The sequence below is a fragment of the Vombatus ursinus genome, unplaced genomic scaffold (genome assembly GCF_900497805.2).
Source record: "Vombatus ursinus unplaced genomic scaffold, bare-nosed wombat genome assembly UNPS02014817.1, whole genome shotgun sequence".
Classification (NCBI taxonomy): domain Eukaryota; kingdom Metazoa; phylum Chordata; class Mammalia; order Diprotodontia; family Vombatidae; genus Vombatus; species Vombatus ursinus.
In genome coordinates this window covers 10,206,099-10,226,935 of record NW_020954595.1, presented here as the reverse complement: position 1 = coordinate 10,226,935, position 20,837 = coordinate 10,206,099, and the positions used below count along the sequence as shown (strand labels likewise).

The following is a 20,837-nucleotide window of genomic DNA, read 5'->3' as shown; positions in this document are numbered from 1 at the left end:
GGGCAGGATCCCCTTGATCAAAGCTGACCACTTGCGCTGAATGTCAAAAAGGTCAGGCTTAGAATATTCAAAATAAGTCAGCATGGTATGAGAGGATGTGCTGGGATGGAACCATGGGAACCACTCTCCAGGCTCAGCTCTGGTGCTTGGCTAGCTGGGTGACAGTGAAGTCATCTCTATGGACTTCAGGGTCCTCACTCATAAGAGGAGGTGGTTGGGCTGGACAGCCTTTGAGGCCCTGCTCAGCTCTAAATATTTGACCTCTCAATGTCCTGTAAGATATTGCTTGCCCTTGGAGGAGGAGGAGTAGGCTTGGGTCCCATGAACCAATCCATCCAGCAGTAAGCATTTATTAGACACCTACTATGTGCCAGGCACTGTGCTGGGTGCTGGCGATACAAAGATAAAAACACAACAGTCTCTGCCCTTAAGGAGCTTAACCTGTAATGGAAGAAAGATGCTTTAAGTGAGATCAGGAGCAGGTGACCTGATGTGGCTGGTGATTTCAGGCAGGGACCCAGATGCAGAATGCAGGGGTCATTCTGTCGACCACACTCTTCTCCCTCAGGCTCAGCAGGGGAGCAGAAGCTTTGTGCATTGTCCACCCTCCTTTTCTAAAACATGCAGTCATAGGGAGCCCAGCGGCTGCGCAGAGAAGGAGCCTCCAGGAAAGGGGGGGCACTCTCCTGGGCCAGCATAAAAGGCCAGCTGGGAGCAGTTTTCTAACCTTTCTTCTCTGTCAGGAGCTGGGAAGTCTGCTTGTCTCGTGTCCAGGAAAACCCAACTGAGACCAAAAGAAGCAGAATGTGGCTCTCCCCCTTTCCAGAATAATTGTGCGCCTTACATGGGAGAATTATTTTTAAGCATTCTATTTTCATTACGGAGGAATCATTTTGATAGATTTGCATGTTTGTATTGAGCTGAAAATTTCCCTTGGTAATCCTTGAGCTCGATAACTCTCAACTTACACTAAATTTTATGAGGTTGTCACTGAGCTGGGAATTTCCCTATAGTCCAGGTGCCTCATGGTTTCCATTAAATCTTCTCTCTCTCTCTCTCTCTCTCTCTCTCTCTCTCTCTCTCTCTCTCTGCCTTCTGCCTCTGTCTCTCTGTGTGTGACTGTCTTTTCCTCCCTCCACCTCTTTTGTCTCTGTCTCTCTGTGTCTGTGTTTCTTCCTCCACTTTCTCTCTCTATCTCTCTAATTCCCCCTGTCTCTCTCCTCTCTGTCTCTCCATCTCTCTCTTCTCTGTTTTCATATCTGTCTGTGTCTCTGTCTGTCTGTCTCTTTCACACACATACACACATATTTACTAATTTTATAAGGTCCTGTTTCCAGGTGCTTTAAGTACCTATAACATCCCAGGAGTTCTGGCTCTCAAAGGTTTGGGGTAGAGCAGGCTCAGTATCCCTTCCCTCTACCATGACATCTCTGCTTTCCTTTGCCCTTTCTATTTTACAAAGTCCTCCTTCTGTGTCTTCTCCTTGCTGATTCTTGAAAAAATTACTGATGCCCACTGCTCTCCCGCTCCACACTACCTTTTGGTGATCTGGCTTCTTCTCCGAACACTCACATGAAGCCACACATTGTCTCCTCCCCTAGATCATGAGCTCCCAGAGGGCAGGGACTATTTGCATCTCCAGCAGTAGGCAGAGTGCCCAGTACATAGTAGACAAAACAAGGGCGACAACCATTTATTAAGTGCTTATTGCATGCCAGATATTCTGCTAAGTACTGGGGATGTGAAGACAAGCAAAAAGAAAGCCATGTTCTTCCCTCAAGGAGTTTAAATTCTAATGAGGGAAACCACTGTGCAAGTGGGAGCTGGAAACCAGAGTCAGAGGAGATGCTAGTGTGGAAATCTAGAAAGTCAGAAGCAGAGCAAGTATGGGAATCAAGTTTGGCCAGTCCAGTCCCCTCTCCAAGAGTCTCAAGAACACACCAATGTGATAAGGCTGTTGGCATGGAAAGGGAATTCCAGGGTGAGAAGGCCATAGGGAAGGATGGCCAGGACCTCTGAAAAATGCTTGTTGACCGACTGACTCCCATTCTGCATGTTTGCTAGAGTTCTGGACTCAGAGTTGGGAGGACTCTGGGGTCTACCTTCATTACCCACACTTATTGGCTGTCTATCCAGGAAAAAGACCATATTTAAGCCAATTGTCTCCTCTATAAAATGGGAATGAGGCTGCCTGGAGAATCTACCGCACAGGGTTGTTTTGAACAGAAGAATAGTTCCATATATAGAACACACTTCATAGACCAAAAATGCTGATTTTATTGTTTCTCAGCTAATATCATTATTATCTGGTGAGGTCATTCCTTTCCTCAAGATCTTCAGTGACTCCCTATTACCCCCTGAGTGAACTTCAAACTCCTCTGCTTGCCATTCAAAAACCACAAAAACAGGGCACCATCTTTTTTTTTTGAGCCTTGCCTGTCATTACATATACACGGGCTCTATGCTCCTATTCAACTGTACTCTTTGCCTCTGAACATGCTCTGTGCTCTCCCACCACCATACCTTTGCTTACCCCAGTCTTGGAAAGCCCTCCATCTCTATTATCATCCATTGAATTTCTTCTTCTTTTAACCCCACTTTGAATACTGTGTACTTTGTGAGAGGGAGGGCAGTGGATCAATAACAACCTGGCCTCTGGAACCTCACCAAATACTTTTCTCAGTAGCTTTCCTGGGCAGTTGTTATGGAATGCTGTGGCTCTCTTGACTTGTGTCCTGTTCCTCTACTCAACTCTTTGAAAGCAGAGCATGGGGACAGCTAGGTGGTACAGTGGATAGGGCACCAGCCCTGGAGTCAGGAGGACCTGAGTTCAAATACAGCCGGAGACACTTACAAGCTGTGTGACCCTGGGCAAGTCACTTAATGCTGATTGCCTCCAAAGAAAGGAAGGAAGGAAGAAAGCAGAGCATGTCTCTTATCTAAACCTCCTATCTCTGTAAACACTTCTCAAGATGTGCTATATACAATGCAAGATTAATGATTATAGAATGAACACATGAATAGTTTCATTAAGGTCCTATTACTTCTTCTAAGAGATGATTGATTTACAATCCTTAATTCAATTCCCTGTAGGTCAGCCTAATTTGGGGGCACGTGAGGTTATCTTCAATAATCTTTAGGAAATCACAGAATTAACTTGAAATTCACAGTTATTTTTTACAAAGTGTAGCATGACTCTTCTGGGCAAGTGTGGTGACTACACAAAGATCCTCTTTTCATTGGTATGATCATCTTCACGCAGGGCAGCCTTTAGATATAGGCAGAGTTGGAAGTTGCCTACATTGTGCCACCTCACAGGGAGAGAGAGCCTCATTTCTTTACTTTTTCCCGTGGTTGTTGTTCAATGCCTCCCACAAGGGCTAAGGTTTTAATCTGTTATCAATCCCTTACTGGGAAGGCTCCCAGATCAGATTCTGATAGGGAGCAGACAAGAGAAGAGGAGGGGACTGGGTACCTGTAACAGAGCCCACTTTGTTTCTCTTCTCCATCCTACAGGCCTGCACCAACCTTCTCCTCCTTTGATGCCTCTTAATGGGGAGGGTGTGGTGCTGGCCTCTCAAAGACCATGCTACCGGTGGAGTGCAAGCATGGGCAAGCCCTGATGCTGGCACCAAACAGCAGCTTCTGTTTGGTATGGAGAGCCCTGTGCGGCCCAGGTCCTTCCAGGCTTCTTCCTCTGTGCTCCCTTCCATACATGCTGCATTCTAGACATACTTGCCATTTCTCACACCCACCATGCCATCTCCTATCTCTGAGCCTTTGCCCATGGCTGTCCCTCCATTCCTGGAATGCCCTCTTTCCTCACCTCCCCCTTTTAGAATCCTTAATTTCCTCTAGGACTCAGCTTAAACTCCATCTTCTTTAAGGTGGTGCCTCCAGCTGCTAGCAAACTCACCTCTGAGGTTACCTTGTATCAACTCTACATCTCTTCTGTTTACTGATTTATGTACATCTCTCTGTCTTTTGAATGGAGGTTTCCTGAGGACAGGAGCTGTTTTTCTTTTTCTTTCTTTTTTCTTTGTACCGCCAGAATTTAGCACAATGCCTGACACAGAGTAGGTGCTTAATAAATGCCTGTTGATTTATTGATTATATATTGGCCTAGCGATGGATTGCCTGTCTGCGTCTGAGAACCAGGATGGCTAAGTTTAGGGAGATGCCTCACTAGGCTGGCTACCAGGGGGATGAACAGGATGAAGGAAGGTGGGGCAGTTTGATCCACACTGCTGAAGAAATCACAAGCCCCTGAAAGATCCAAGGGACCCTCCAGAGCACTGGGCCCACTGGCAGTCATGTGGCAGGTTCACCTAGTGCCCATGCCTTATAGTATTAGGGTTCATCCTAGATGGTTAGCTTCCCAAGAAGCTTCCCATTAGTGATCTGAATTATTCCTAAACCACATCAGGAGAGAGCAGTCCAAGGCCCCCCATTCATTTTTCTTCTATCCCGCCCTAATGCTGGCACCCCCAGGGCTGCCCTCAGGTGTTCTGGGCCTCAGGCTCTGGCTCATCCACAGGGATGGGAAACTGGCTCAGCAGTAGCAACTCCAGGAGCTGGGTCTGGAGGTCGGGGGAGAATGGAGCTGGGGACAGAGGGAGGAGTGTGTGGAACAGCTGCCCTGGTAGCTGCTTCTGTGGAGGGATTGGCTGAAAGTCTGGGACTGCCCAGAGAAGAACTTAAAGGCACATAACCCCTAGGGGTCATGATTTAAAAAGAGAAACGGGAGCCATCAGAAGAATTGACGTCAAATGCTTCACAAGGGATTCCCTAATCAGGAAGACAGGAAGAATGACTCAGGAGATTCCTGCCATACTCACAGAAATAACCCCCAAATATTTCAAGCTATGGATAGCATACATTGCAGCAAGACGAAGCCTAGGGAATTAGGAAAAGACAATGAATTAGCTTGGAGAGAAATCAGGACACGTCCCTGTGACCAAATGAATGACAAAGAGCAGAGCCAGCAGACAACATGGACATTTTCCTTGTCAAAAAGCCGGTCCCAATTTTTTGATGAAAACAATATTTAACTGCCTTTCTGAAGACCCACCTTTACCCCAGCAGGGGTCCACACAGTAGACTCCATGGTTGGGTTTTGTGCCACGTGGCCCAAGTCACTGGGACTGTCTGGGCCTGTGAAGTGAGAGGTGTGGTCTTGATGTGGTGCTGTCCAGCAGAAAGCTCGGACTTGGTCTGCTGGCCCCAAAGGTTAGAATCGATGCAATAGAACACAGTGACAGAGGCTTAGGCTCACTGTAAGGAAAATTGTTCCAGTGTGGAGTGGCCCCCCTTTGGGAGGTAGTGAGTCTCCCGCCTCATGCCTTCAGGCAGAGGCTGGATGGCCACTTGCCAAATGTAGGGGATTTTTAGTTCAGGTCTCATTGGACCAGATTCCCCCTGACATTCCTCCCAATTGTGGATTCTGCAGTTCTGAGATTTGGAGGCTATTCCCTGCTCAAAACCTCATCTTCCAATGTTACAAATGCTTCATGGACTTTCTCAGCATCTTGAGCAGGAGAGCCCCAAGGGCATGTTCTTGGGTATCATCAATGGATCTGCTCAGCACATCTGATTCTGACTTCATGGGAATCATCTCTACAGAGAATGAGAGACTTGTAAAGTACTCAGTACAGTGACGAAGGGCACACAGTATGTGCTTAACAAATATTTGTTCCCTTCCCTCTTTACAAGAAGCCAAGGGCTATCTTCTGAATATTGTAGCCACGTGGGGGGTGGGGGGCTGACTTCACTGATGGTATTCTTCTTGCTGATTTTTATCATTGGAATTCTTTTACAGGTATAATTGTGTGCAACATTGGTATGATGGATTGTGAAATATAATAAGATGGTAATAATAACTATTATCACAGCAGAGCAGCTTGCCATAGAGGATGAAGAGCTTGCCCCAAAGCCAGAAAGGCCTGAGTTCAAGTTCTGTCTCTGACGGCACTTAGCATAATGCTCAGCACATAGTAGGTGTTTAATAAATGTTTATTGATTGACATATACTAGCTATGTGACTGGTGATAAGTCACTTAACCTTTCAGTGATCGTCACAGCTCTCTAAGACTAAACTACAGAGAAAGTACCAACCTGCATTTGCAGAGGGAATTTCCTCATGTGGGAGTTCCCTATACCAGTGTCATTGCCCAAGTACAGTTGTTATCCCACGTGATAGGACTACAGTATAAGGAGTAGCAGATGCTCACTTGTTAACTCCCTTCTCCTTACAATAAAATCAGAGACTTAGATCTGAGAGGGCCTTTAGAGAAGTTCTGGTCTGACTGACTCTCCTTTTACAACACTTCGAGAGTTCAAGGAGAAGTGACTTGTCCAAGGTCACACAAATAGTAAGTAATAGAGGAAGGGTGGCTTGAGCGATGGAAGGTTCACTGACTCCAAGTCTTGTGTTCTTTCCTCTGGACCAAGTCATCTCTGACTTTCATAGAATCTCATTGACCCCCATTGTCTAATTTCAGACCCCTTAGAGGGAGGCATTGTGGTCACCGTAACCCCCAGTGCAGGTGAGGCAGCAGCTGAGGGGCAGAGAAGTCAATGGCTTGCCCACGGTCAGGCAGCCAGGAAGTGTTAGAGGAAGTATTCAGGGCTCTCTAACTCAAAGTCTAGCACCCTGTCCACCATGTTGTGCTGTCTCTAAAGGACCCTACACCAAGCTGGCATTGACATAGGGTTTGACAGTTTACAAAGTCCTTCACACTCAGGCTGGGTGACCTCTCACTGGCCATGTCAGAGTGAGGATTCCTTTTGTGTGAGGGTCAGAGGAGAGGCCACTGAGCTGAGCTTCTTCCAACTCTCAGATTTGGTGACATCTATGATCTCATTCACTACGATTCTAATCAGACCTAGCTCAGCCTTTGGAGACAAGACTGCTTGTCAATGAGATGAGCCATCATCCATAGGAAAAGGAAGGTCCAGCTATGTAGAGAGTGGTGAATCTGGTGAATGTGAAATAATTTGTGGTGGTAGAGTTCCGGAAGCATCCAGCATACCCTGTTCATTGGGAGGACAGTCTTGGGGGGAGCTGCCCCTCCAAGTGATAGATAGCCTGGATACCTGCATACAAAATTCAGTGGGCTCCTCAGAAGAGATACATTGGCCAATTACTTCAGGCCAACCCTAGGCCTGAGAGTAGGTAGAGGAAGGGCAGATTGGGAACAAATAAGGTCTTTAAGACTTTAGGACAATTTGAAGAAAAATACGTCTTCTAGGACTATATTCTATTTCTTGATGTTGCTGAGATTCCCCACTCCCTCCATAGTAGAGGCATTTCCCAATTGGTAAAACCACCAAAATGCTATTATTATTGTTGTTGTTATTCATTTTTAAAGAACAAGAGGCTTGCATTAAAATTATTCCATCCACAGGCTGGTTTTCTCCTTGCTCTCCCATGCTTGGGGCCATTCAAATTTGAAAGAAACATGAGAGGCAGAAAAAGGGAAAAGAAAGAAGCTAAGTTAAGGTGGCTTGAAGGAGAGAAGGGGAGAGCAGGGGAGACTTACAGGAGCTGCTGAGTTCTTGACCGTTACGCTGGGGGTGGTCGCCCGCAGAGCCCCACTCACTCCATGGTAGTATTTGAAGCAAATCTTGGTTTCAGCTGCAAGAGAACAAAATGGCGGCTGAGATCAGAGGTCCCAGTGCTGCCAGCCTGGATGTTAATTGCCAACTATTTTTAAAAAATAAGGATTGGGTAAACTTCTCTATCATAGCACTTTGTCTCCCCCTAGTGGCCAGGTGAGGCTCTGTAAGTGGGTATCACTGGTCCTCTTCCCACCCTGACCCCATTCCCTGGGATCAGACCACAGTGGTATCTGACAATGAGAGTCCAAGTAAGAGAAGCCCAGGCACCTCTCCAGTTCCAGGAGAGCAGGTCAGTCTGCAGCATCCGCTCAGAGGTTAGGAAGACTGCCCTCCCTGTCCCATGTATTTGACAGTATTTTTTCCAGTCTCATTCCTTCTCAACTCTCAACTTCATTCTACATTATTGACTTGTCAGTCAATAAACATTTATTAAGCACCTATTATGTGCCAGGCATTGTGCTAAGCACTGAGAATACAAAGAATGGCAAAAGACAATCCCTGCCCTAAAAGAGCTCCCATTGTAATGGGTGGGTGGGGGGGACAACCATGTTCAAACAAGACAGAGACAAGATAAATCAGAAATAACCAATAGAGGGAAGGCACCAGAATTAAGAGGGATCAGGAGAGGCAGAAGCCAGGGAGGCCAGGAAATCCAGGAGGGGGGGATGAACAGGGAGAGCATTCCAGGCATGAAGCACAGCCTGTGCAAATGCCAGAGTCAGGAGATGCTGGGTTTTGTGTGAGGAAAAGCAAGGAGCCCAGTTGTTCCTGGAGTGAAGATCACTCCCTCCTCCTGCACATTCTCCTGCTCTGGTTTTCTGCTGGTTTGTCTTCTACTTGCCCGTCGTCTCCTCAGTCTCCTCCCTTTATTCATCATCCATGTCTCACCCCATTTACTGTCAATGTTTCCAAAGATTCTGCCTTAGATCCTCTTCTCTTTTCTCTTTTCCCTCTTCGAAGCCCCCTTAGCTTCCATGGGTTGAAATCTCATCTCTGTAAGATGACTCCCCCAGACCATCTACCCAGTCCCAGGCTCTCCCCTGAACTTCAGTTCCTTTTCCCAGATCACCTATTGGACATTTCAAATGGGACATCCCAAAGACATCTGAAACTCAATACGTCTAAAACTGAACTCACAATCTTTCCCCCTAAACCTCCTCCTCTTCAATCTTTCCCATTTCTATCAAAGGCACCACCATCCTTCCAACACCTTGGGTTATATATCTCAGTACATCTTCAGCTATTGACCAGATGTTGCTGTTTCTGCCTCAGGAGCTCTCCCTATCCAAAGCCTTCCCCTTCCTCACACAGCTCCTACTTTGATTCAGGCATTCATCACCTCTCACCTAGATGATTGCAACAGCCCCCTAACTGATCAGCTGGACTCTAGAATCCCACTCTGGTCCATCAGCCACACTAATGGGAAAGTAATTTTCTTTAAGTGCAGATCTGACTGTGTGACTCCCTTGCTCAACCAACATTAGTGGCCTCTAAGATAAGAGACAAACCTTTCTGTTTATCTTGGAAAACTCCACCCAAGCTCACTTTCCCAGCACCATTGGATGTTTCTCTTTCTCATCCCCAGTGCTCCAGCCACACAGACCTTTCTGCTCTGTCTCTCCTCCTTAGGCTTTTGTACTGGCTGTCTGTGATGCCAGGAATGCCCTCCCCTTTTCCCTCAGCCTCTTATCTTTCTCTGTCTCTCTCCTCCCAAGCACCATCTTCTGCATAAAGCCTGCCAGGGACCCTGGCTCCCACTGTGCCCCTTGTAGTAAACATTGAGTGTATTTATATGCATTTATTCACCTTGTACTTCTGCTATCTATATTCGTTCTCATCTACCTGTTAGAATGGAAGCACACTGTGAGTAGGCATTGTGTCATTCTTTGTACTTCTATCCCCAATACTTAGCACCATATTTGGCACCTAGTAGGTGCTTAATAATAAACACAGCTTCTTAAGGTTTGCAAAGCTCCGTACAACATTTATCACAACAACCCTAGGAGGTGGGTGCTGTTATTATCCTCATTTTATAGATGAGAAGACTGAGGCAGACTGCGATTAGGTGACTTGCCTGAGGGCACACTGCTACAAAGTATCTGAGGCAGGATTTGAACTCAGGTCTTCCTGACTCCAAGTCCAACATTCCAACTCCTGTACCACCTCGATGTCACCCAGCTGCTTAGTAAAGACTTATTGATTAATTGATTGATTTCATAAATATGTTGAAGAAATGACTGTGTGCTGTGCCATGAATAATTTTTGTTATAGCAGTAGAGTCCCTGGCTCTTGAGGGGCCTGTCTTCAGGGCTATTTCCCACAGAGAGATCCCAATGGTATCATCTCTGCCTGATCTAGGGATCCATCTAAGGTGGAAAGAGTCAGATTGGGATTACATTCTCCGGGCTCTCAATGGGCATTCTCATGCCCAAAGTTTAACAGCAGGTGTATTTCTGAAGCTGCAGTAACTGAGAGCTGCCTGGAGGCTGGGATAAAAAGGGAGCTTCAAGCTCCATTTTTTTTTCAGTGACTTTGTCATTCAGAGCTTTTCCTCTCACTTACCATGGCCAATTCAACTCAATTTCCTCTCACTCCACACTCCATAAGTCCCATTTCTAGTAGAGTAACCTGGCAACACCAGGGTTTAAATGGATAGGATCATTTAGCATTTCAGAGCTAGTATTCTATTCAGTTCTTTCCTTTTCCTCTTCTAGTCTGTGCCTGGTGAAGAGGTGGTGGGAAGGAGGAGCTGGCCAGCATCCCAGACACCTCCTCCGATCTTCCTCTAGCCATGCCTATGACTGACAGGAAGACAGCGCTTTAGAGTTTCCAAAGAACTTTACATGTGCATCTCATTTGAGCCTTAAAACAGCCTTAGAACACAGACACAGAAGGTTTTATTACCCCATTTGACAAATAAGAAAGCTGAGGCTCAGTGTTCTAAAATGACTTGTCTGTGGCCACTCAGGTAGTAAGTGTAGGAGGCCTTTCTGACTCTAAATCTGTATTAAAAGGAATTCTATCCACTATATAAGGTTGATTTTTCTTCCTTCCATCCCTCCTTCCTCTGTTCCCTCTTTCCTTTCCTTTCCTTTCCTTTCCTTTCCTTTCCTTTCCTTTCCTTTCCTCTCCTTTCCTTTCCTTTCCTCTCCTCTCCTCTCCTCTCCTCTCCTCTCCTCTCCTCTCCTCTCCTCTCCTCTCCTTTCCCTTTCCCTTTCCCTTTCCCTTTCCCTTTCCCTTCCTCTTCCACTTTCCCTTACCCTTCCCTTTCCTCCTTTCCTTCCTTCCAAAAGTGAGTGACTGGCTCCTTCCTAAGTGCAATTCAGTGGGAGACCCTCTATGGCAGGGATATGAACATGCTGTTTTTTATAACAAATATTATATTCTTGCAAGGAGGAACTGTTTTAATCCTTGTATTTGTACTTTCCACAGCACCTGGGCACATAGTAGGTGGCTCATAAATGCCTATTGATTGGCTGCTTGAAAAACATCCCAAAGGGCCTTCCCTGACATTTTATTGAAGGGAAACTCTTCTAAAAAGGTAGGTTTGCCTGTCATCTTCTGGACCTGTCAGAGGCAACAGAGGAGAGATGAGAGATAATGGTGTCCAGTGTTAGTGTTAGTAGGGAGTCCCAGGGGACAAAAGTCCAGTACCCTTCCGTCTGCTCACCCAGCAAGGGAAAGGGATGCCATGCACCTCATGCCCATGAGCAGATGGGAGGATTTCAGTGATGGGCATGCTGCTGCATAGATTCAGAGCCTCAAGAAGACCTGGGTTCACATCTCACCTCCAACACTTAGTTGCTGCATGACCCTGGCAGACTACAAATTACAGACATTTTCAGTTGCCGCCAGTTGAGAGAGTCCCCCACATGGACAAACTGGCTGGTCCTTCACATATCAACAAACAGTGCTTCTTTGATTGAACCGAAATCACCCTCCTGCCACGAAAATCTGTTTTCTTTAATTACATCCTCATGATTAAACCCAATTCCAAAGCTGTTAAGGCACTTATTAAGTTGTTTCAACCCCCAAGGTCCTTCCCTGACACCACACGTAGCACACCGGGTTATCAGTAATGTTTGTGGGGCTTCTGCTTACTGACCTGAATTCAAATGACGTAGACAACATGCCCATGCTATGGAAAACCATTTGTGGCCCTCAGGATTCCCTGCATTGGATGATGGCTGCTCCTCCTAGCAGGGAGTCTCATCCCAGACCCTCCTCCAGTCACAAGTTGGTCCTTACTGGAATGGAATGATGCATATCTGTGGGACCTCCCCACAGGTCCCGTTCCCTCTCTGGGGAATGCCTTAGTGTCCTCAGCTCTAAAATGAGAAGTGGCTAAGGTCCCTTCCAGTCCTGGATCAATGGGTCTAGGGTAAATACTAAATTTATGGCATTTCCATCACTTTGAAAGGATCCTGCATAAAGTCCAGAGGAGTGTTTTTACTTCTCTCAATGGTGCAATGGATAGAACTCTGGAATTGGAGTTAGGAAGACCTGAGTTCCAATCCAGACTCAGACATTTATTAGCTGCATGACTCTGGACAAGTCATTTAATATGTTTGCCTCAGGTTCCTCAGTTATAAAATACGGAGAATAACAGCACCTCCCTGGCAAGGCTGTTGTGAGGATCAAATGAAATGATATTTGTAGAGCACATAGCATAGTGCCCAGTATACAGCAGGGACTATATAAATGCTTATTCCCTTCCCATCAGGTGCTTGTTCTTGCATCCTTCACATGGAGCAGAGCCCATAATCAGACTGATTTCAGGCACGGTCTCTCAAGGAAGCCAGGGAGAGTCCCTTGAAGAGGCTCAATCCTGGGGTCCCTGCTCCTCAGTGCCGGTGGGAGTGCACCTTATTACAAGTAGATATGTTCTGTTCAGTACACCACAGTCCTCTCCCTTGTCCAAAGGCATGAAGGGCATGAACAATAGCATGACACCTTTGTCCATTTTGATGAACAGGGAATAATTCAGCTGGGCATTCAGTTCATCCCTACAGGTGCCCCACAGGCATCACCATTACCCCACACTCAGGGTCACGCAGCTAGTAAGTGTCTGAGGCTGGATTAGAACTCGGATCTTCCTGATTCCAGGCTCTACAAAGAGCCAGAAGAAAGACTCCACTTTTGTCTAATGGGGACATGTGGAACACTCCAGCCCAAGGACTTTTGCACACCTTAAATTGGAGCCCACTTTCTGGGGTCTCTGGATGTACTGATGTGAGGGCATGTCCCGGACTTCTGGGGAGATGTTTTGTACTAACTGTTCTTACTTTAGTAAAGATAGACACCTTTCTTAAAGTTACATGGGTCTGGTTGACTAAATGATATCAACAGACTTGATGGTGGGAAGCATCCCAGTGGGGTCTTGTGATCTGTAGCATTGAAAGATGTCCTACCTCAACATCTTAGGGCTAATCCTAGATCCACAAGGGGATGTAGGAGCCATGCATCAAGGGTCCCTGCTTGTCAGTGAGCATGGGAGTTGGGGTAGTCACCTCATTGCAAGTAGGTACATTCTATTCAGTCCACTACAGTCTTCTCCCTCTGTCCAAAGGCATGAAGGGCAAAAAATAACTCAGGAAAAATAACATGACCTCTCGGTCCATCCTGATGAAGGGAATAATTCAGCTTGTCATTCAGTTCATCCCTAAAGGTGCCCCACAGGCATCGTCATTTCTCCCATACTCAGGGCACCTGACATAGGTGATGTTCAATAAATATTTTATCTAATAAATTAATAAAAATGAGTTGGAATGGTGAAATTCTGACTCTACTTGGAGATTTCCATGGAAACAGACAAGTCAACAGCTGAAACTCACTAATGAGCAGAAAAATCAAATGTGTCCCCTGTTTTTAGGTCATGCTCGTGTGACCTCATTGGAAAGGGGAGGGAGTGAGAAGCGGGGACAGCCTGTGTTGCCCCAGAGGCCCTGACTCACTGGTTCTGAGAAGGCATTGGCCATTTGCCGCAACACTTTCCCTGACCTGCAGAAGAGATTGGCTGAGGTTCGATTCTGTAATTAGGACTTAGTCAATGTAGTCTGTCTCTTACAAAGACATGCTTTTGCCTCTTTCTGTAGCCTATTGGCATCCCAGGTCTTTCCCATTGTTTCTGACTTTGTACCTTCCAGCCTCCACTTGGCTGTTTTTAGGAATATGCATCAAAGTTCCTGTTATCAGCACCTGTCCCTCCCATTCTGAAGCCTCCATATCTTCCACCCAGCTTCCGGTTCTTCCACTATCAGCCAGATCCATTTCCAAGCCTGGGTGGTCATCATTTACTCTCTAATGAAGAGTCTTATGACTCCCCGAGTTTCCAAGATGGTGCCCATTTCCTGACTGTCAGCTTTGGCTTAAGACCCACTAGTGGTGGCTCTCATGGCTAGGAGATTTCTCCTGAGAGCCAGTTGCCTCTTTGCAGCTCTCCCCATTACTTTCAGCTTTGCCACATGGGGCCATGCTGAACAAGCCTAATCCCTTACCCATGGGACGGTCTTCCGGCAACAGAAAGACAGATGTCAAGTCCTTCTTTAGTCTAAACAGCTCCAGGTTCCCTGGCTGATTGGCATAATTCCTGGCCCTCTTTCCCATTTGGGGGTGGGGCTAGGGTGTTTGAAGAGTCTCATCACACGTGGAGCTTCGTTAGGGCCAATGGATATTAGGGCAGCTGGTGGCACCACAGTGGAGAGAGTGCTGGACCTGAAGTCAGGAAGACTTGAGTTCAAAAATGGCCTCAGATTTACCAGCTGTGTGACCCTGGGCAAGTCACTTCATTTCGTCTGCCTCACTTTCCTCAAGAGTAAAATGGGTATAATAACAGCACTGGGCTTCATAGGATTTTTGTGAAGATAAAATGAGATTATGTTTGTAAAGCACTTACCATAGTATACATAGTACGTGCTTATTTCCTTCCCCCTTCCCAGTAAAGTGATTTTCTTTGCAAATAAGATGTCAACCTTGATTGAGAGGAGAATCTGGAAAGGGGCAGAAGAATTCTCTTTTTGGTCAATCTGTCTGAGCCTAATTTCTATTTCATTTCATTTGACAATGAAAAATGAGGTGTGGGTCAGACAGCAGCAACTGGGAGAACAGGAAATGTTGTGATGTGATGTTACCAGGTCAATGGAGAGTCCCTGTGTGTGCCCCCAGGACTCAGGGAGGGCTCAGCAGCTTAACTAGCTGAGAATGGGGAGTCTGCATCACTGTTCCCATGAAAATAAAAATGGCGGGATCATGAGAATAGACATGCAGAGGGAGAGTTTATCTCCGAGCAGCAGAAACATTTCTAGGAAAAAAAAGAGGCTGGAGAAGAAAGTTATTTTAGGTGTTCCTTAGGAGAACTATTTCAAAACTTCACAATGCGTAAGCATTTATAACTCAGCCAGCAAGCAAGTGCTAAGAGATGAAAGATGTCAAAATATAGTGTGTGTGTGTGTGTGTGTGTGTGTGCACATTCTTGACCTGGGGTTTCATGCACTTTCTCTGTACTCAGGGGTTCTTGACTCCAAGGCCAGCTCTGTCTAATGATGATGATGATGACAATAACAATAGTTATAATAACAATGGGTATAATTCTAATAACCGTAGTATTTAGATATCACTTTAAGATTTGCTTTATAAACCTGGGAGGCAGGTACTATTATTAACCTCACTTTTCAGATGAGGAAACTGAGGCAGGCAGAGGCTAAGTGACTTGCCCAGGGTTACACAGCTAGTGAGTATATGAAATGGGATTTGAACTCAGATCTTTCTGACTTCAGGTAAAGCCCTCCATTTCCCCACTCTCATAAACAAATTATTCCTATAAACATGAATGATTCCTCCGGATGACATCATGGAGACATATAACCCCCAAAGATGTGAGCTGCCATTTGGTCCCTGACCCCTGACCCCTGGTCCTCATGCTGCTCCCAGCCTGCTAATCCCATCAGGGTGACACTTCAGGTGCCCAGGGCTGCCAGAGGGAATCCCAAGACTGTGCTGATTGGAGCATTCTGTCTGCTTGTTTCCAAATATCTCTCTCTCTCTCTCTGTCTCTCTCTCTCTCTCTGTCTCTCTCTCTGTCTCTCTGTCTCTCTCTCTCTGTCTCTGTCTCTCTCTCTCTCTCCCTCTCTCTCTGTGTCCCTGTCTGTCTGTGTGTCTCTATTTCTCTCTCTCTGTTTCTTTGTCTCTCTATCTCTCTGTCTCTTTCTCTGTCTCTCTCAAAAATAAGGTCTACCCATAAACAGTCATGCTCTAGTTACAGCTCCTATCTCACCAAAATTCTCCCACAGACCTATGAGCTCATCCATTTGGGAATCCCCCCCCCACAATGCAGATTACGATCTGGTTGTGCCCAGGCAGTTCTCAGTTATATCCTCCCAGAAGTTCGGCCCAGTGCATTTCCTCTCTTTCTGCCAAGATCAGGAGGGTCCCTGTGGAGCCCTGTGGCTGTCCACCTGTCACTGCTCACTTTCACCATGGGACAAGCCCATTTTCTCTCTCTGTCATAAGATTTAACATTCTCTTCTCCTCCTCTTCTCCGGAGCTCCTCCTTGGTTAGATGTTGCAACGTGGGCACGTCCACCAACTCTCAGCATACCAATGCAGTCAAATCCCCCTCACTAGGGTGCCCTCCCGCCTCCTTTAGACCTTCTCTACCCCCAGCCTGCCTTTCAACTTTTCCTTCCTCATCCTTTTTTAGCTCCCTTTATGAGTTGTCCTCCCCCATTACAACGTAAGATCCTTGAGGAATCTTCTGTTGTCGGCACTTACCACAGCGACTAGTACACAGTAAATACTTAATAAATGCTTGTTGACTTATGATCTCTATCGTCTTGCCTATTTTCCACTATGCTCGCATTTGTACATAGTTATTTGAGGTCCCGGTTTTATGGCTGGTTCCTTTTTTGGATTTTGTCTGGGCATCTCTACTTCGGCAACTAAATTGGAAGGTGTCCAGGGTGGTTATCTCCCTTTCCTTCTTCTTGTGGCTAGTGGTCCAAGACCCTAGGGAAACACAGCAGCTCATTAGGTGTACTTCCACCCTGGCCAAGAGGCAGCTCTTCCTGAATTTTAGTCTGTGGTCCAGTCTCTGACACTTTGTTCTTAATCAGCTCTTTACTTCCCCAAATTCGCTTTTGCAGAGGCTTTTGTTAGTAGGCACAATCTGGATGAAGATCCAAGAAAGCAGACTGAGAGTCAGAGGAGAACCAGGAGAAAGCAGTGTCCCCAAAACTCCGAGAGGAGAGGGTGACCAGCAGTGTCTGAAATGCAGACAGGTCAAGAGAGATGAGGATCGAGGAAGAGCCGTTAGACTTAGTAATTCAGAGATCCCTGGTGACCTTGGAGAGGGTAGCAGCATAACTGCCTTGCTTCAATGAGAGTCCATTTGAGATGCACTCAGATGCTTCCAAGAGCCAGGCTTTCCTGACTGCATGGTTACTGGTGCCCTCCCTCAAATTCCCTCGTATTTACTTATCTGTTTGTTTTTTCTTATATCTACCAATAGAATGGAAACTTCAAGCACAATGCCTGGTACACAGTAGGGTCTTAATAAATGCTTGTTGAATTGACCTGGATTTGCAGGGGCAGCTAGGTGGCACTGAGTCTTGAGTCAGGAAGACTTGGGTTCAAATCTGGCCTCAGACACTTACTAGCTGTGTGATCCTGGGCAAGTCATTTAAACCCTCTTTGTTTCAGTTTCCTCATCTGTAAAACGAATTGGAGAAGGAAATGACAAACCACTTTAACATCTTTGCCAAGAAAACCCCAAAATGGAGTGACAAAGAATCAGACATGACTAAAAAAATGACTAAACAACAAATTGAGTTAGAAATGCCCATATACTTGTTAGATCCAGTTAGTCAATAAACATTACATGCCTACTGTGTGCCAGGCACTGAGCTAAGCACTGGGCATACAAAAAGAGGCAAAAGACAGTCCCTGTCCTTACATCCTTATGTGGGAGACAATATGTAAACAAATATGTACAAAATGAAATGTTTCTGTCTTTGGGGGAATTGTGTGTGTGTGCGTGTGTGTGACTGAGATTTAGCTGGCCATCTGACATGATTGCCCAAATGCCAAAGATCCCAAGGAATAGGGATTGGGAGATGGAATGAGCCCGAAGGTTTTTCCAGTAGTTTTTTATAAAAAGTGAGAAGCAGATGAGATGGACCAGCTACCCCAACAATTTCATTCAAAGATAGAGAAGGAATCATTTCCACCACACATTAAGGATCACTTACTTTCTGATCATTGGAGGGGCCAAAAGAAGCTGCCTCTGTTCCTGGGGAATGTCCATTATGCCTGAGCTCTCTTTCCAGAGTGAGCAGAGGATGGCAGCTCATGGGAATTTAGGGAATTTCTTCTAGTTCCACTCCCTGGTTTATCTGATTTCACGGACAGCCTTAGATCTGCACTTTCCATATCGCTCTCCTCCCTCCTCTCTTCCTGTTCAAACCTTGTACCTCTTTAAGCTTTTTACGGAGAAGGTATTAGAGTCCACCCAGGCATTATGCTAAACACTGGGGGGCACAAAGGCAACAGCAAAAGTCCCTGCCCTCAAGGAGTTTATGATCTATTCAGATTTGGAGTCAGGAGAGACCAACATGGAAATCTTGCCTCCAACACTTCCTTGCTGTGAAAATTACTTAGCACCTCTGAATTTCAGTTTCTTCATCCATCAAGAGGAGCCAAAGGGGTCTAGTTCAAGGTCTTCATTTGACAAATGGGGAAACTGAGGCTCAAGGAGGTTAATCCTAAGGTCACAAAGGTAGCAATCAGAAGAGATGGGATTTGAACTGAGGTCTTCTTTGTACCAGACTCCTCTCCCTTGTAGGGCTTGTGAGGCTCCAGTGAGCCTGCATACATTAAGCAAGGTTTCTGTTTTAAAGCAATACACAAATATCAGCCACGGCTACTTGATATTAAGTCACCTCCTTCATGCAGCCTTCCCTGCCTTCTCCAGCCCATACGATTCTCTCCCTTCTCTGGCACTGTCTGATACTTAGAATCCCAGTCTTTCTGAGCTGAGAAGGCTCTTGGAGGTCACCAGTGCCATGTCTCCACATTATTCCCAGCCTGTAGCCACAAAGAGCATCCCCCTTGGAGCCCCGTTCCTGGCCCTTTGCTTGGCACAGTGAGGATCCAGGAGCATCCTCGTGGTGGATGGTACAGCAACAGCATCATATCCGTGAATGAGGCAGTGACTTCTGAAGGCTCGGGGCGGCACAGTTGTTTCCTCTCCCCAGCTGCTCATGAATCCAAGAGCCTGGCAGGCAAGAAGCATGTGAGATAGCCCCAGGCATCCTGCTCAGGGGCTCAGCCCTGTCACATCCCTCCCCATCCCCCCAAGGGGCTGCTGCCCCTGGGCAGGTGACTATGGGCAGTGCACTGAGGAGAGATGTGTCAAGAAAAAAATGCCCCCAGCGGCTGGAGCTGGGAGCAGCGCCGAGGACCAGGAGGGCAGGTGCAGAGTCAGGGGAAGGAGGCAGTGGAACCCTGCCCGGTGTGGAGACGACAGAGGACAGCTTCTTCGCTGTTTGGTATTATCAAGTCATCAGATCGCTCGGCTCTGAGGGAGTCAAGCATCTCCTTTGGACTTGCAGGTCCACAATGGTGCTGATGTTCTGTCTATATTTAGCATGCCTGGCACCAGCTCCTTCCCTGATAGCTCTGGCCTGGGCTTCGGCTGGCAGGCGATGGCAACTATTGGCTCCCATTGCTCTTTTCCAACCCTCCTTAAGGTCTGCCCTCTCAAGCCTCCTTTGCAAAGACTCTCTTGGCCTCTGGAAACAATGCCCATTCTCAGCCTTAGCCCCACTCCTGGACTCTGGGGAGTAAGGCAGTGGGGGGCTAAGGGGATGCCAGGGGGCAAGCCTGATTGGAGAAGAATAGAGTCGTGCCTGAGGTTAGACAAAGCACCATCAGGAAGATCTTTTCAGGTTCTCCCACTAGAAAATAAGAATTCTCCATGACTGAGGCAAACAGGAAACCAGAGAACCAGAGGGTCCTTTAATGGATATGACCTGATGGACTTGGAGACTTGTCACACACAGAGATATTGAGTCACTGGATACTCATATGCTTCCATGATAGGAAACAGTAGGATAAGAGATGGCAGGTTTCCATTAGTGCAAGAGCATGGAATAAGTGTCGGAGTGGGAAGAACTTGGGTAAAGCGATTCAAATACAGCCTTGGACCCTTTCTAGCTGTGTGACCCTGAGCAAGTCACTTCCCCTCTGTTGCCTCAGTTTCCTAATCTGTCAAATGGGGACAGAGCAGCACCCAGCTACTGGGGCTGTTGGGAGGATGAAATGAGGTGATATTTCTAAGGCATTTGCAAAGCTTTGAGGGCTATATACATGCTGGCTGTTAAGTGTGACTGCTTAAGACAGGGGGTCTTTCCAGAGGGCACAGTGAGTAAGGCAGAGGAGGCTGGGAGATGGGCCAGGGCTCACATACATGGGGGTAAGTGGATGAGGAAAGAGGGGAGCAGACAAGACTGTGGCCACATTAGATAGCACTACATTGTGGGGATGAGGGGAACCGGATCCCATAGCTTGAGCCATGACGAGTCTGTGAGGCTGGGGTCCTTGCCTCCAAGAGAGTGCAAAGGGCCTGGAGTCCATATCACATGAGGATCAGGTGAAGAAACTGGGCCTGTTCAGCCGGGAGAAGAGAAGACTGGGGGTGGCACACAGTGCTGTCTTCAAATATCAGAAGGGATATTGTGTGTGGAGGAGAGACCAGGCTCCTGGGGGGCAGCACCAGCAGCAAGGTGGGGCAGGGAGGGCAGGGGAGCAGCAGAGGCAGAGGCAGATCTAGGCTGGATGTCAGGAACACTTACTAACAATTAGAGCTGTTCAAGGGGGTGAGAGAGGAGGGGTCCAGGTAGGCTGTCTCCCCTGCCTGAGTCTGCAGGTGCTCACCGGAAGCAGCACCTGATGGTTCTAGAACAACTTCTTCCTTCCTTTGTTAGAGCAAGCCAGGATCATGACATGAGTCAATAAATCAGTGGGCATCTTCTGCTTTACGTGTTGAGCAGTAGGCAATGGGATATAACGGCCAAAGAGAAACAGCCCCTGTCTTACACACACTCAGAGAGGTCTTTACACTTTGGCACATCCCCCCAACCCCAAGCCACTGCCATCATCCTGGCAGGTGTCTGTACACACACACACACACACACACACACACACACACACACACACACACA

The 20,837-nt window shown here is 46.8% G+C and overlaps 1 protein-coding gene across 1 annotated transcript in view; it reads right to left on the bottom strand.

Moving 5' to 3' along the window:
- HECW1 (HECT, C2 and WW domain containing E3 ubiquitin protein ligase 1) overlaps positions 1-20,837 on the bottom strand; it is a 146,475-nt gene that overhangs the window by 100,925 nt on the left and 24,713 nt on the right. The window contains exon 3 of the mRNA XM_027835905.1: positions 7,542-7,636. Within this exon, the coding sequence (XP_027691706.1) occupies positions 7,542-7,636 (95 nt within the window). The remainder of the gene's footprint in view (positions 1-7,541; positions 7,637-20,837) is intronic.